Here is a 14,971-nt window from a genome sequence, read left to right on the forward strand (position 1 = left end):
AACTGATGATGTATCAGATCCCAGGGACAGGGGTGGGGGAGGCACAGAGGTGTCCTGCTGGGTTGAGTCAGGCTGCACTTTCCCCACACCCTTGCCAGCGGAGGCTGCAGTGCTGCCTTTCGCACTTGAGCAGCCCACACAAAAATAGTAATATATTTCCAGAGGCTTAAAGATTTAAATGGAAGAAATAAACATGCAGAGTAGGATTACAAGTATTTCTATGATTGTATCATAGGGAAGGTTATAAGGTTCCATAAGGTTATGGAATCATATATATAAGGATATGGAATCAAGAACAAAAGATAGTAATTCTTTGCAACTCTGCTTCGAAGCCGCCTTGGCCCTCCCAGGCCTCACAGATGGGCTTGCAAACAAATAGCCAGGAGCACGATGTGGGAAATCAGACAAAGAAGCTGGTACAGGGAAGTCCCAGGGCATCGAAGCAGGCCAGGATCACCTCCCTGCAAGAGGAGGGGGGTCAGGGAAGATGTTCCAGCTGGATTTTTTAACAACTTTACTGAGATATAATTCACATAAGATACAATTCACCCCTTTAAAGTGCACAGTTGGATAAGATTTGATAAAGGAATACAGTGGTAAAAACATCCCTTAAAGGGTTTTAGAATGCTGCCATTCCTTGTGTTCATTTTCAATCAACCCATCCTCCCGACCTAGGCCTAGACAGCTCCTGATCTTCCTGTTTCTACACTTTGCCTTTTCTAGAAATTTTATGTAAATGGCATCATATAATAGGCAGTGTTCTCTGTCTGGCCTCTTTGATTTAGCATGATGTTCCCGAGATTCCTCCATATTGGTTCATTCCTTTTTGCTGCTGAGTATCATCCGTTCAAGAGATTTACCCATTTTGTCTATTCATTAGCTCATGAACATTTGAGTTCTTTCTAGCTCTTTGGCTCCCATGAATAATGCTGTTACTAACATTCAGGTACAAGTCATTTGTGGGTGTGTATTTTCATTTCTTTTTGGTATTTAGGAGTAGAATTGCTGGGTCATATGGTAAGTGTATGGTTAACTTAAAAAAAAATTCCCCCCCCAAAGTAGCTGTATTGTTTTACATTCCCATCAGCAATGTAGAAGAGATTGATTGCTCCACATTTTTTATAACATCAAGCAAAATCAGTGTGCTTTATTTTAGCCATTTTCTCAAGTATGTAGTGGGATCTTACTGTGGTTTTAATTTGTATTTCCTAATGACTGCAGTTTTTTCATGTGCTTATTTGCCATTGTAGGTCTTCTTTTGTAAACAGTCTATTAACATTTTTCCCATTTTTAAATTGGGTTCTTTGTCTTATCATTGAGTTTTAAGAGATCTTTATATATTCTGAATGCAAATCCTTTACAGATGTTTTGCAAATATTTTTCTCCCGACTATGCTTGTCTTTACCTTGTTTGAATGGTGTCTTTTGAAGAGTAAACAGTTTAATTTTGGCGAACTTAAATTTATCATTTTTCTCTTTTATTGTTTTGGGGTTTTTTGTCAGATCTAAGAAATCTTTGCCTACTCCAAGGTCACAAAGATTTTCCTCTGTGTCTTATAAGTTACATGGTTTTAGGATTAACATTTCGGTCTCTAGTCCATTTCTAATTAATTTTTTGTGTATGGTGTAAGATAATGGTTGAGATTCATTTTCTTTTCACATGGATATCCACTTTTCCCAACACATTTGCTGGAAACACTTATGGTTTTCCCTACTGAATTACCTTAGCACATTTTTTCAAAAATAAATAAACCACATATGTGAGCAGTGGTATGATGGTAAATGTTTAACTAGCTCTCTGGAAAAAAGGAGGGGCTTGATTTGTAGTGTTGGCCAACTTCCTGATATTTTCACATGACTGATTTCAAGCTACCAGTAGTTGAATAATCAATCAGCTCACCAAATTACAGAAAATTTAACAAATTTAATCAGCTCTGTACCCCAAGAAAAGCCAGCTACAATGCACTAACTATATGCAAAAATCTCTTTTGTTCTTAGATCAATGTGTCTATCTTCATGCAGTAACATACCTGATTACTGTAGCTTTATAATAACTTTTGAAATCAGGTGGAGTAAATCTTCAGACTTTGTTTCTCTTTCTCAAAATTGTGTTGGCAATTCTAGATCTCTTACATTTCTGTGTAAGTTTTAAGATCAGCTTGTCATTGTCTACAGAAGTCCTCTTGGGATTTTGATAAGGATTGCTTTGAACTCATAGATCAATTTCTAGAACTGCCATCCTAACAATATTGACTCTTCCAATTTAGGGACATGGTGTATGTCTTTATTTAGGTCTTCAATTTCTCCCAGCAGTGTTATGTAGGTTTCAGTTATAGTCATTGCACATCTTTTGTTGAACTTGTTCCTAAGTATTTTACTCTTTCTGATGAATGGATTTAATTTTTTTTTCTTTTTCCAATGTCTGTTACTAGTCTATAGAAATAAAATTCATTTTTATATATTGAGTATCCAGCAACCGTGCTAAACTCATTCATTTGTTCTAGTACTTTTTGTAGGTTCTTGAGGATTTTCTAAGTGCAAGATCATATTTATGTAAATAATGACAGTTTTACTTCTTCTCTTCTAATCTGTGTGCCTTTAATTTATTTTTCTTGCTTTATTATACTGGCTATGACCTACAGTACAATGTTTAATAGAAGTGATGACAGTGGACATCTTTGCCTTGTTCTTGATTTTGGGAGGAAATCATTTAGTCTCTCACCATTGAGTATGATGTTAGTTGTAGGGTTTTTGTAGATGCTATTAGGTTGATGAACATCCCTTCTGTTCTTACTTTGCTGAGGGTTTTTGTTTGTTTGTTTTTTTAATCATGGAAAAGTGTTTGATTTTGGCAAATATTTTTTCTATATCTATTAAGATGATCTGTGGTTTCTGTCCTTTATTCTATGAAAATGTTATATTATATTAACTGATTTTAGGGTGGTAAACCAACCTTGCATTCCTGAGATAAATCTCACTTGTTCATGGCTTATAAACCTTTCCATATGTTGCTAGATTTTATTTACTCCTCTTTTTTAAGAGTTTTAATATTTATATTCATGAGAAATACTGGCCTATAGTTTTCTTGTAAGGACTTTGACTGGCTTGGTATCAGAAAAATATCTGATATTACCCATCTTAAAATGAGTTGGGAAATGTTCTCTTTTCTAAAAGAGGTTGTTAGGATTGGTATTTATTTTTTCCTTAATGTTTATGTAATTCACAAGAGAAACCATCTGGGGCTGGTTTTTCTTTGGGGAAAGATTTTAAATTACTAATTCAATTTCTTTACTTGATATGTACTTATTCAGTTTTTCTATTTTTTAGTCAGTTTTGTAATTTGCATCTTTCTAAGAATTTGTCTGTTTCATCCAGATATATTGACATGAAGTTCTCCTAGTATTCCCACATAACTGAATTACATTTTAAAGAATAAATTAGCATGGGTCTCAATAAGATACAAAATGCCCTTTTCTTCGGCACCAGCTTGATTTGCAAAAAAGATATTTACTAAGTAGTTCCTGGGCACCAAACAAAGAATGAGGAAACTTAAGCTTATTGAACATTTCTCTAAATGTATCATGCAACATCCTTGGAACTGTGTGGAGCTCACCTCATGGGAGTATCCTCCCAGAATCCTAGGTCCACCCCCAGAAGAAGGCAGCACTTTCCGGGGATATACTCTCGGTGTTTCTGTTTCCTAAGGAACCATCTTTCTGCAACTAATGGATGCAGAGCTTTGGGACCCAACTAACCAGAAGAATGCAGGCTTCTATTTTCAACCTCAGCCGGATAACTCTGTGGTCTAGTGGCAAAACCACCCCAAGACTCCCATGACTAAAACGCCCAGCTACTAATGGGGAAGTGGGGAGCAGGACAGAGTAAAGAGGGAGTCATTGTGATTTTCCTATAAGCTCTCCTCTAGTTCTTATTTTTTTCTACCTGAGGTGTGTTTGTATGTGTACTTATTTTAACCACCAAACTCCCTCACTCTTATCCTCCACCTGACAACTATAGCTTTCCTATTTTGCACTTTTTTCTTCCATACAGTTCTTAGCATAGTGCCTAGTAAATATGGCAACATCAATTAATTTGTGTAGAATCACACTGACTCCTAATTGAGGAATTTTATTTATTTTTATTTTTTTTAAGATTTTATTTATTTATTTGACAGAGAGAAATGTCAAGTGGTGGGGGTGGGCAGGAAGCAGGCTCCCTGCCTAGCAGAGAGCTCAATGCAGGGCTCAATCCCAGGACCCTGGGATCATGACCTGAGCCGAAGGCAGAGGCTTAACCCACTGAGCCACCCAGGCACCCCCTAATTGAGCAATTTTATTTTTAACTCTTTGTCCTCATAATTCTATACATGTTGTGCACATGAGCTTTCTCTGTGTGAAACGCTATTTCCCATGAGGCTCCCTGCATTGGGCTTGTGAGCCTCATGCAGCCTGGGACAGGACTTAGCAGTTACCCACAGAATCTTCATTTACCTAATGAAGAAACTGAAGCCCTGATCTTGTCATTGCCAACTGCTACCCATAGTGGATCTTTCCATGTAAAGGAAAGGGCGGATTCTTTTCCACTCGTTCTCTGTTCACATTAGATGTGCTTCAAACTTTTCTTTATATACAGACATTGATTTGCTCAAGTACATGCCTTCTGCATTTTAGAAAACTATTATATATGTGTTGTGCATGTGTTTACTGGATGTTAATGGCCAAGAACTGTGGTCCTAAATGCTTACAGCATTGGTATTCTCCATCAGATCCCCTTTCTCCCTCTCACACAAAAGAAGCTGAAAGACACAAGCAAGCAAATACACAGGCATAGCCCATAAAGCTCCTCTCCCGACCCAGTCATTTCTACCAGGAAGAAACAATCTTTCGTTCCCCTCCAAAGAGAGAAAAGCCGCTCTAAGCCCCTGCACCCCTCTAGGCTCAGGTGTTTTTTTCTTTTTAATCTCCAGATCCTACTTCCTTGAACAGGCTCCTGACAATAGCTTGGCAACCGACAGCGTTCACTGGCTTGTTTCCAACAGATTTCATGAAAGAGCCTGCTTCCCTTCTTCGAGAACACTTTAATATAACAAATGTAGGCAAGATTTTTGAACAGAAACTTAATGTTTCCATGACAATGTAAATTACCTATGAGAATCCGTAGGAAGATTTTAGACCATTAAGACTTAACAGCACGATTTTCTTCCATCATAAAACAGTGGAAGAATGTTGTTGGAAATTTTGTTGTCAAGAGGACGAGGAGAGAATTTTATTTCCCAAGAACTTAGATATGTAATAAATCTGGGCCTTATGGGCAGAGACATGGAATTTATATTCTATCATGGCTGGCAGTAATCCATTATTGAGTCCCTACTTTTGTGGAGAAGTGATTTGCACCAATTAACACATGTAGATATTCTCCCCAGCAGTAGAATTATTCCTTGTGTAATTCTATCTCATCATTTCTTGTAAATGCTAGGCTTTTTCAAATTAGAAATGAAAGAGCAGCCCCTATTCTCTTCTTTGGCAACGCTTTCTCTCCAAGGCCAAACTCTCTCGCCATTCTTCTGATGCCTGCCCCCCTCCCTCTCCTGGAGCCGGGCTTCATCAATCAACTGGCTCCCTGCCTGTCTTCAGTCTCCCCCTCCCCCCCATAATTGCTCTTTCAGTATCTCCCCTTGAATCACTGCAAGAAAATGTGTGTAAGTGGGGCAGGTCCTTAAGCGAACGTCTGTGTATGGTGGACATTCAGTATTGGAGATTCAATTAATCAGGCATTCACTGAATGCTACTTTGTTCAAGTCTAATGTGAAATGCATTCAGAAATAAACCTGGCATCGGAAGCTGCAGCCCAGATTTTGCCCTCTCCTAGCACCAGAATGTTGACTGCAGTGGTCAGAAATACAAGCACTGCGGGGGGCGGGGGGGTGGGGGTGGGGGGTGCCTGGGCGGTTCAGTCGTTTAAGTGTCTGCCTTAGGCTCAGGTCATGATCTCAGGGTCCTGGGTTGGAGACCACATCAGACTCCCTGCTTAGTGGGAAGCTTGCTTCTCTCTCTCCCACTTCCCCTGTTAGTGTTCCCTTTCTCTCTGTGTCTCTCTCGGTCAAATAAATAAAATCTTTTAAAAAAGAGAAAGAACTACAGCCATGGGGACAGACAGCTGACGGCGTGGTTGTCCGAATCTCCCAGCCCGACTACCAAGCCGGTGGGGGCTGTTGTTGCTTCCGCCTGTTCACGCTACATTGCTAGCTCTGGGCCTGGAATATAGAAGATACTCAATAATTTTTCTTGAACAAACAACTCTGTGATGAAAACCAAATGCATTTATTATGCAGTTATCCAGCATGGGCTTTGTCGCACTGACACAGATGGGCAGGTCCTCTTCAACAACGACATTCTCCTTGAACCCTGCATCAGTCCTGTGATGTCGGTCTCAAGCTCCCTATGGTTCAGAGCAGGGGAGGGTCTGGCCCGAGGGTTGGAGCTGGGCTGTAGCCCAGGTTTATCCCACTCCCCAGCCTGTGCTCTTGCCAGTGAACCCCCTTCTCTGTCCTGACGCGGGCTCTGTGCCATTTCTCACCTTGTTAAACCCTGCCTGTACCTCCCTGTATATACTGAGTGCTCTGAGACACGGTTTTCTCCTGAGGGCCTGTGTTTCTTTGTTTCTGCTGATGACCTGGCCTCAAGGCAGCCTCATCTTTATCTGCTTTGTGGCATAGGAGGCCTTGCTACCTCCTAGTGAGGGCCACAGTATGGTCCCATCCCGCCCTACCCCCCAATTTTCTTGCAACCAGAGCAGGACCTTCTGTTCACTTAGTGCCACATTTCTGCTGGAGCTTGAAGTTCCTGTGCTCTGTTCACACCAGGGCTCTCTGCTTTGCTGAAGTGAAGTGTGGGTGTTTTAAGCCCCTTTTGAGGAGAGGAATAATTTCTGATCAGGGTGCATATTAGAATCGATTGCTCTGTAACACCTGACTACCAACACTTAACAGCTTAAGCCGACCAATGTTTACTATCTCCTACAGTTTCTAAGGGTCAGAAACCAAGGAATGGCTTCTAGAATGGTTCTAGGCACTCTCCCAGCATCATCTGAATCCTTGCGGGGGCCTGAGGCTCCACCTCTAAGATGGCCCATTCATGTGCCCTTCAGCACGACACTGCAGTTCCTTGCACACAGGCCTGTCCGTGGGGCGTGTGTGTGAGTCCTCCTGTCGTGGCCACTTTCTGTCCTCAGTGTGAGTGCTCCGCAAGGAAGCAAGCAGGAGTCCCACCTGAGGGAGGAGTGTGCAAGAATCTGTGGATATGGTGAGAAGTGACACAGATGCCCGAAGCCAAGAGACTCTTGGACGGCCCCCTCGTACCCTCGCCCAGCTGGGGCAGCCGGGACTTCTGGGGCAGCCAATCCTTCGGGAGAGAGACGGGGAGGCTGCGTTTTGAATCCCTGGCCCAGGCTCCGCCAGCATCACACAGATGCAGAGAGACCGTTCTGATCCTCGACGATGGCACCTCTGGGAGGGAAGAGAGAGACCTACCCAGGCCACCTGCCGTAACATGCTCAGTGAGTGCTGCGGAGGGATAAGGTCAGAGAACAAGCTCCACGCACCAGCCGGGGGTATGGAGGGAAGAGGATGCTGGGCATGGGAACGGCAAGGGCAAAAGTTCGGAGGAGGGGCAGTGCGGCAGGTGTGTGGGGAGGGGCCGTGGTGATGTCACTGGCAAAGTCAGCCATGGTAGCTGCGGCTCGGGCTCGGTCTCGTAATTCGTTTAAGGAGCTTTGTGCCGCACCTGGCACCGAGCAGGTGCTCACTGAGTGACGACGGGGTGGCTGGTGAGGACGAAGTAAGGCCAGAAGGATAACTGGGGGCTGAGTCACAGGGCCGTGCACGTCGTCCTGAGGAGCCACAGCGTGAGCAAACTGGAGGGGGCCTTGGCTTGGAGCACAGCTGGTCCTGTAGTGACTGGGATCTGCCTCGGGGTTTAGCAGGGAAGTAGTGTGCTCATGGCGGAGCTGGAGGACAATCTCTCCTGGAGCCTGTGCCGATGAATCAGAGGGAGGAGGGAGAGCCTGGGACTCTGATGCTGAGGTTCTGAGGCCACGGTCCAGGGAGAGGAGGTCTCGAGGGCTGAAGTGAGATGGCACAGGGGGACTGGACAGGAGGAGGCAAAAGTAGGGTGTTTGTTGCCTCCTTTAAAATCTTTGCCTGGTCAGCAAACTGCTTTAGCAGCTTCTCAGAATGCAAGAATACACCTATCTAAAGGCCCCGTGGGAACAGTCTAGGAACATCTTGTCTACCAGGTCTCTGTGAGGTGGCTTACCCTGGGCCTGTCTCTGCTGTTCCTTGATGGGAGCTTGGAGGCTGGCCCAAGCTTTTCTCCACAGATTTTCCAGCACACAGGAGCCATTAGAGGAGTCTGTTAAACCCAGACCTGAACATACTGGTTGAGCCTACTTCCCTGTGTAGTTTACCCAGCCACAGAGGGTCATCATAATCCCAAACCCTGCTCTGTCCCTGCAGGGATTGTGCAGGAGAGAAGAACTGCATCGAGCCTGGAATGATTTGCTGTGGAGGGGATCATGGGCCCATGGCAATGCAGTTGGAAATCCCATCCCCATGGCTTCCCTGGATCATGATACAGGCGGAGCCATGGCATGGGGAGCCTCTCTGGGATGCCAGGGGCAGCAGCCAGTAGATGTGGGACCCTCCCATATGCTCACAGCCTCACTGGGGCACCCAGACTGGCTGAAGGGAAGTGCTGTCTTGTGATTGCTGCCCGGAGCCGAAGCTGCCATGAGCTTGCGGCGGGTTACACATCCGCCCCCAAGTGTGGGATGGCAGAAGGGGCATGGGCTTTGAGTCAGATAGCTCACGGTCCAATAACGGCTTACTGGCTTGGCGAGTCTCTTCACCTGTCTGTACTCAGGTTCCTCATATATAACGTGGGGCTAATAACAGCAACCTCACAGGGATGATGAAAGGGTAAACTAAGGCTGGATGCACAGAGAGCTCAGCCTAAAGGAAGTGGGCATTGGGAAGTGTTAGCAAACTCTTCCTTTCCTTACCTGTCCCCTGATTGTCAGGGCTTCCTTCCTGCCCCCAACCCTTTGCCACCATGGTGGCTTCACTCACTGGGGGCTCTGGGCAGCCTCCTGTCAATCTAGGGAGGGTGGATTTTACGAAAGCTTGGGAAACACCAGATGCTTGCTTTAGTATGGACAACTCTTTCCTACAAGAAGAAAAGACCAGAAAGGAGATCAAATAAGAGCTAATTCCGTGAAATAGTCACTCAATGCCAAGCCCTTAAGTCCCATGGAGAATGTGAGAAAGATATGGAACACGGGTCTCAGTGGGGGCCTGGGTGAGGGCCAGGGCCTGGCACAGCACGTAGAGACCAGAGGGTTTCTCACCCAGCTCTTCCCCTAACCCGCAGTTTGACATAGGGTAAGTTAAAGGATATCCCTTCACAGCCTTGCAGATGAGGTTGGACTAAAAAGTCGGGTTCCGTCTGGAATTTTCTGTTATGTATCTCATCCCTCAGGAGAGGTGAAGTGAACTCATAAAATAAAGAGCAATGTAAAACTGCATGGGTCACCACAAAGTTGGACAAGGTAGTAAAGTATCCAGGAGGCAAGAGAGAGGAAACTTTGGGCTGAGAAATCCAGGAGGGAGTCCTGGAAGAGGAGAGCCCCAAGCTGGGCCTTGAAGATTAAAGAAAAGTGGGGCAGTCTGAGAGGAGGACATTGTCAATGGAGGAACAGTGCTGCTTCGCTCAGAAACATTCAGCAGCTCCCCAGGCCAACTGCAAGCATGTAAACAAAGCATTCCAGGCCCTGTAAGCCTGGCCCCAGCTCCCACTTAGCCTGGTCACCTGGACATCCTTCCAAGGACACCATCCTCCACACCCTGAGCAGCTCACCTGCTCTCTAAACCTGCCTCAGGGACTCAGAGTGCTGCCTGAATTCCCTTTGTCCACTTCTCTGTCTCCATCTTTTAGTGCCCCCTTGAAAATTAAGCATCCTTTTCCCTCTGTCCCTCTGTCCCATTTGCTTAGGACCACATACAGACAGATTCTGACCTACTAAACTGTAGCCACCTCGGCCACTGGGTCACATGCCCTGTGGTACACACGCCCCACCCATGGCTGGTGTTTGGTAAATGTCCAATGATTAAAGGAATGAACCATCGAGCTGAAATCCAGCTGCACGGAAAGGGGAGTCCATGTGTACAGGGGATCATGGGTTGGTGGCAAGAGGCTGTGGTCATGACTGAGCTGAGAGCATGGCCCGTGCTGTTCTGGGAGGAGCATCTCAGGGCTAGAGGAGCTCAGGGGTCATCTCGTGCAGCTGTGTCACCAAACCCTCCACGGCATTGCACTCAGCAGGCCTGAGCTGCACAGGCCCCTCCAGTGAGAACAGGCCAAACACACTGCAGCGCCACACATGGGAGAAGTGTAGTGGAAGGATGTGGGCCGTGGGGCCTCGCAGACCCGGGCTCATAGATCAGTCCTGCTTCTTTGCCAGCTCTTTGGCCTATGCAAGCCACCTAACCCCTCTGAGCCTGGGTTACCTTCTTTTGTAAGAGAGATACAATATGACCGTCTCTCAAAGTTGTTGTAAGGATTACAGATAATATACCAAAGCAAACCCAAAACAACCCTCCAGTTTATAAAAGGTGGGTAACGAATGGTAGCTGATTCTACTTGTGTGACAGATGCTTAGTTACGGCTTGTGGCTGGGGAAGGTTTTATGGCGAGTTTGAAGAAAGTTCTAAGTAGCAGAATTTGGGTTTCAGCTGAACTGTCTGTCCTAACTGCAGTGGCCTTATCATGGAACTCACTACATGGCTTCATATGAAGATCAGTTGTTTAAGATCAGGGTCACCAGACTGATCCCACGAGGACAATTGTCCGAGGACAATTAACCCACGGATAATGCTCACTGTGAAATGCCTGCCAGCCCAGAGGCCAGGCCAGAGATGCAGAAAGCTGCAGAGGCTGGCCTGGGAGAGATGATCCAGAAACAGCTCTCAGGCCAGTGTAGACCTGTGTCAATCCTGATTCTGGAAGCAGGCAGAAGTAGGAGCAAAAAACTCAGGGTTCTGCCCTCATATATTCAGTAACCAGGTCGTTACCAGTAAGCCACGTATAAGGGGCTTTGGCAATACTCGGGTCCTAAAGGGTGGGAGGAAGGAGGGGAGCCTGGAGACTTGGGCGGGTCATGGTGGCCACAGTGCCCAGTGTGACCCAGTCCAGCCCAGAATGGCTCAGAAGTCAGGTCGAAGTAGCTGGGTGAACCCACGGAAGTGTAAAACGGTGGAGGAGAGCACAGGAAAAGATATAATGCAGCCTTGAGGCCAGAGCAGATGGGGGCCATTAACAGAATTGGAGGGTCTCAACCCTCCAAGTCCCCTTCTCCTCCCAGTTTCCCCAACTCAGTGGGTAGCGCTGACATCCACAAACCCAAATCCTAAATCTCTCCAGATTCCCTTTTGACCCTGGCCTCCCTCGACTCAGCCGCTTTCAAGTCCTGCCCACTTCCCTCTTGACTTGGAGCCACTCTCAGTCCCAATTGCCACTGTCCTGGTTCAGGCCTCTGTCTTCCTCCGGGCACACTGCACAGTCTCCTGCCTGGCCTCCTGACTCACCTCTCCCCGTATATGCGCCATTCACACTGCTGCCAAAGTTCTCTCTCCCCAAACTAATCTGCCACATTCATCTTTGGCTTGGAACCATCTGGCAGCTCCTCGATACAGTCCAGACCATCCCCTCAGCATGGCTGGCAGGACCTCACGATCTGTCCAGCCTCCTGTGCTCTTCCCCACAAGCTTCAGCCCAACCACCCAAACTGCGTGCAAAGGGCCATGTCTCAGCTGCCTCTTCGGGTACCCCTCATTCTGCTTGGAACCCTTGCCAGCTCCCTGTCCCATCTCTGACTCCACTCCAGAACCCACATCTCCGACTCCCTCCCAGGCTGGCATAGGCTGTGTTCCCCACTCCCCCCTCTTTCATGGCTCTTTTCTTACCATCCTGGACAAATCTCATTCCCTCTTGCGCCCAGGGCTTCTCTTACTGAGTTTGGCTCCACAGAGCTCAGCATCCTGCCAGAGAGACCCTAGGCACTCAGGAAATGTGTTGCAAATGAATGAATGAAATAAAGTGAATGATGAGGGAATGAAGACAATTTGGAGGGGGAGACAAGATGCTTTGGTTCTAGGGATGTTGTATTTGAGTCGGTGGGGCCCTTAGGTGGGGGTCCAAGATGCACTGGAAAGGTGAGTCTGATGCTTGGGTGGTGGGGGGGACAGTCTCTTAAGAAACTGTGGTCTCTCTCCTCACAAATGAGCCAATTCCCCTCAGGAGGTCAAATGACCAACAGGGGGCTCTGTGTTAACCAGACCAGCTTGATCAACTCAGAGACCCTCTGAGCTAGAAGGTCATAGGATAAAGACATTGTCTGGTCTGAGTCTTTTTTTGACCGACTCAGAGAAGGGAGGGGCCTGCCCCACAGCTCGTTAGAGGTGGGGCTGGGACTGCAGGACTCTCACAGCCTCAGCTCTTTCCATCATCCCTCCTGTTTGTGCCACTCGTCTCTGAGCCCCGAAGGAGGGCCTCATCAGTGAGGGTGACGAGGGCGCTGGAAGAACCTAGCCGCACTTACGCACACCCTACCTCTTCCTTTCCCACAACACAGCTTCTCGTGGCTCCCAGTGGGAACAGATCCGTCGGATGTCATGCACTCAACGAACAGGATGGACCGCATGGCCTCTATAAGCAGCCGCATGTACTCTACCCTGCTTCATACATTGTCCCCATCTAGTCTCCAGCCCTGTAACAGATCAGAAACAGCTGGTTAGGAGCCACGATAAGAACATGGACACACTGACTCAGGGAAGAGCAGCAGATGGTGGTCATTAAAGGGTCAGGCCCGATAGCCATTCACACCAGAGCGCGTGAAGACTGTCCTGCGTGTACTCACCGAAATACCCATCCTAACAGTGACTCCACCTGTGTTTGGTACATTTTGCTTGTTTGTATCTGCAAGCATTTAGACATCTCATGAGTGTTTTCATCTACAGGGATTAAGACTGTTAAATTTCTGGCAACATAAGAAGCAAGCCCTCTGCTAACAGGAGGAGGAATTATCCTTGAGGACAAAGGGTCTCAGCATGACAAGGTGGGGGAGGGGCCTTGGTCCTTGGCTGTGGCATGAAGGCTCCAGACACACCTTCTAACACGTCTCATTCTCACACTCTTGACCTCCCACGTGCCAGGCATTCAGTCCTAGAGGTTGAACCCAGGCATGATGGAGTGGATTAAGTGTTTTCAGCCTCATCTGAGATAGTGCAAAAACAAGGTCCAGAGATTAGAATTGCCTCTCTATGATCACACAGTTGTAGCTGGCAGCCTGTCTTCCTACAAGGGCTACTGCCGCAGCCTGCACCCATGCAGCAGGAAGGAAACCATGCGCTTCCCCATGAGGAGACAGGGAAGTTCACTGCTGAGCCCCTCCTCCATCAGCAGTAAGCCCCGCTGAGAGCTTTGCTGTGCTTAGAGCCCTGTTCGAGAACCACTGTGTCCCACCAGATAGTGTTTCATATCGCTTATGCTTTCTTTGATTCACAGAAACGAATTCAGAGCATGGACGGATATCAAGCCTGTGAAACCGATAAAAGCCAGGCCCCAGTACAAGCCTCCAGATGATAAGATGGCTCACGAGACCAGCTACAGTGCCCAGTTCAAAGGGGAAGCCAACAAGCCCACACCAGCGGACAATAAGGTCATTGATCGCAGAAGAATACGCAGCCTCTACAGCGAACCTTTCAAGGAACCCCCAAAGGTGAGCTAGATATTGTGGGGAACCCCTCAGACAACCTAGATACAAGGGATTAAGGGCAGCAAAGTGTGAGGGCGGGGCTACTGCCCACCTGGCCCCACCCCAAGGGCTCCTGGGAAATTCCTCCTCTTTTTGGTAGCACAGAGACCAGGGAACAGGAACCTTGGCTAAATTCAAAGAAATGTTTAAAAGGAACAGTGCCTAAAATAAAACTGCTTGAGGACTGGCCGATTTTCAGAGAACTGGCTTCTAGATTTTAAAACCACCCTCCAAAAAAGTGGCAGAAAACCCCACCTGAGCCCTCAGTCCCTCCTTCTTAAAACAGCTGCTTTTGCCCCTGAAGTGCTAGCCATTGGAGGTGTCTCGCTGGCTTCCTCCCACCCTGCCCCTGCCAGCATCCTCGGCTCCAATCCATGGACAACTCCTTACTCCTTTTTATCCTTTTCCTCCATAAACACTAGGCACCATCAGCTCAGAGCACCTGTCTCATCAGCTGCAAGATGTATTCCGGGTAATTTGTTACTGTAATAGACAGTTTGTGAATGATTTACATTTCTAAGTAACTTTCAGTGGATTCAGGGATTTCCATTAATAACAGTACTTTGCCTTATTTGCATCCCGGTACACACTTGTGAGGGGGAGAACCGAGTTGGAGACTCAGCTGGAAGCAGGAATCATAAATGCCAAGGCTGATTCTGTGAAGTCAAGCCACATGGGGTTGTGCAAATATCCCCTTTTATCTATAAGAGCAGGAAAAGCGTGAGAGCCTTTCCTCTGCTTTTGTCTGAAAGTCTTGCACTGAAATAGTTTCCTGTTTGGCCCTGGACTAAATTCTAGGTAAAGTGGGAACTAAGTCAGCTTGACTGGACTCCTCACTTGGAGCACTGAGAGTTCCGTGTTCCGTGAAAGCCCTCATTCCTGGGCAAACCAGGAGGTACAGGTCAGAGGTGACTGAAAAGCCCTGGAGCTCCCTGAGTGAATGTCTTAGCCTGGGAGGCCCAACAGCATCTCTGGCCATCTTCTGCTTTGCACAAAAGAAGACTCAAGAGAAGGAAGGAGGGAAGTTTGGGGAAGGTGAACCCAGAGATGGAGGGCATATTGAGGGACCATACACAGTGACCCCAGAGTTCTTGGGAGAGAGAGGG

At 46.9% G+C, this 14,971-nt stretch overlaps 1 protein-coding gene across 3 annotated transcripts in view; it reads left to right on the plus strand.

The window, feature by feature from the left end:
- The window catches only part of MAP6 (microtubule associated protein 6), a 72,564-nt gene that overhangs the window by 38,026 nt on the left and 19,567 nt on the right, over positions 1-14,971 (plus strand). For all 3 annotated transcript variants that reach the window (XM_032358076.1, XM_032358078.1, XM_032358077.1), the window contains exon 2: positions 13,616-13,829. In XM_032358076.1, the coding sequence (XP_032213967.1) occupies positions 13,616-13,829 (214 nt within the window). The remainder of the gene's footprint in view (positions 1-13,615; positions 13,830-14,971) is intronic.

Source organism: Mustela erminea, chromosome 9 (assembly GCF_009829155.1).
Source record: "Mustela erminea isolate mMusErm1 chromosome 9, mMusErm1.Pri, whole genome shotgun sequence".
Lineage (NCBI taxonomy): Eukaryota > Metazoa > Chordata > Mammalia > Carnivora > Mustelidae > Mustela > Mustela erminea.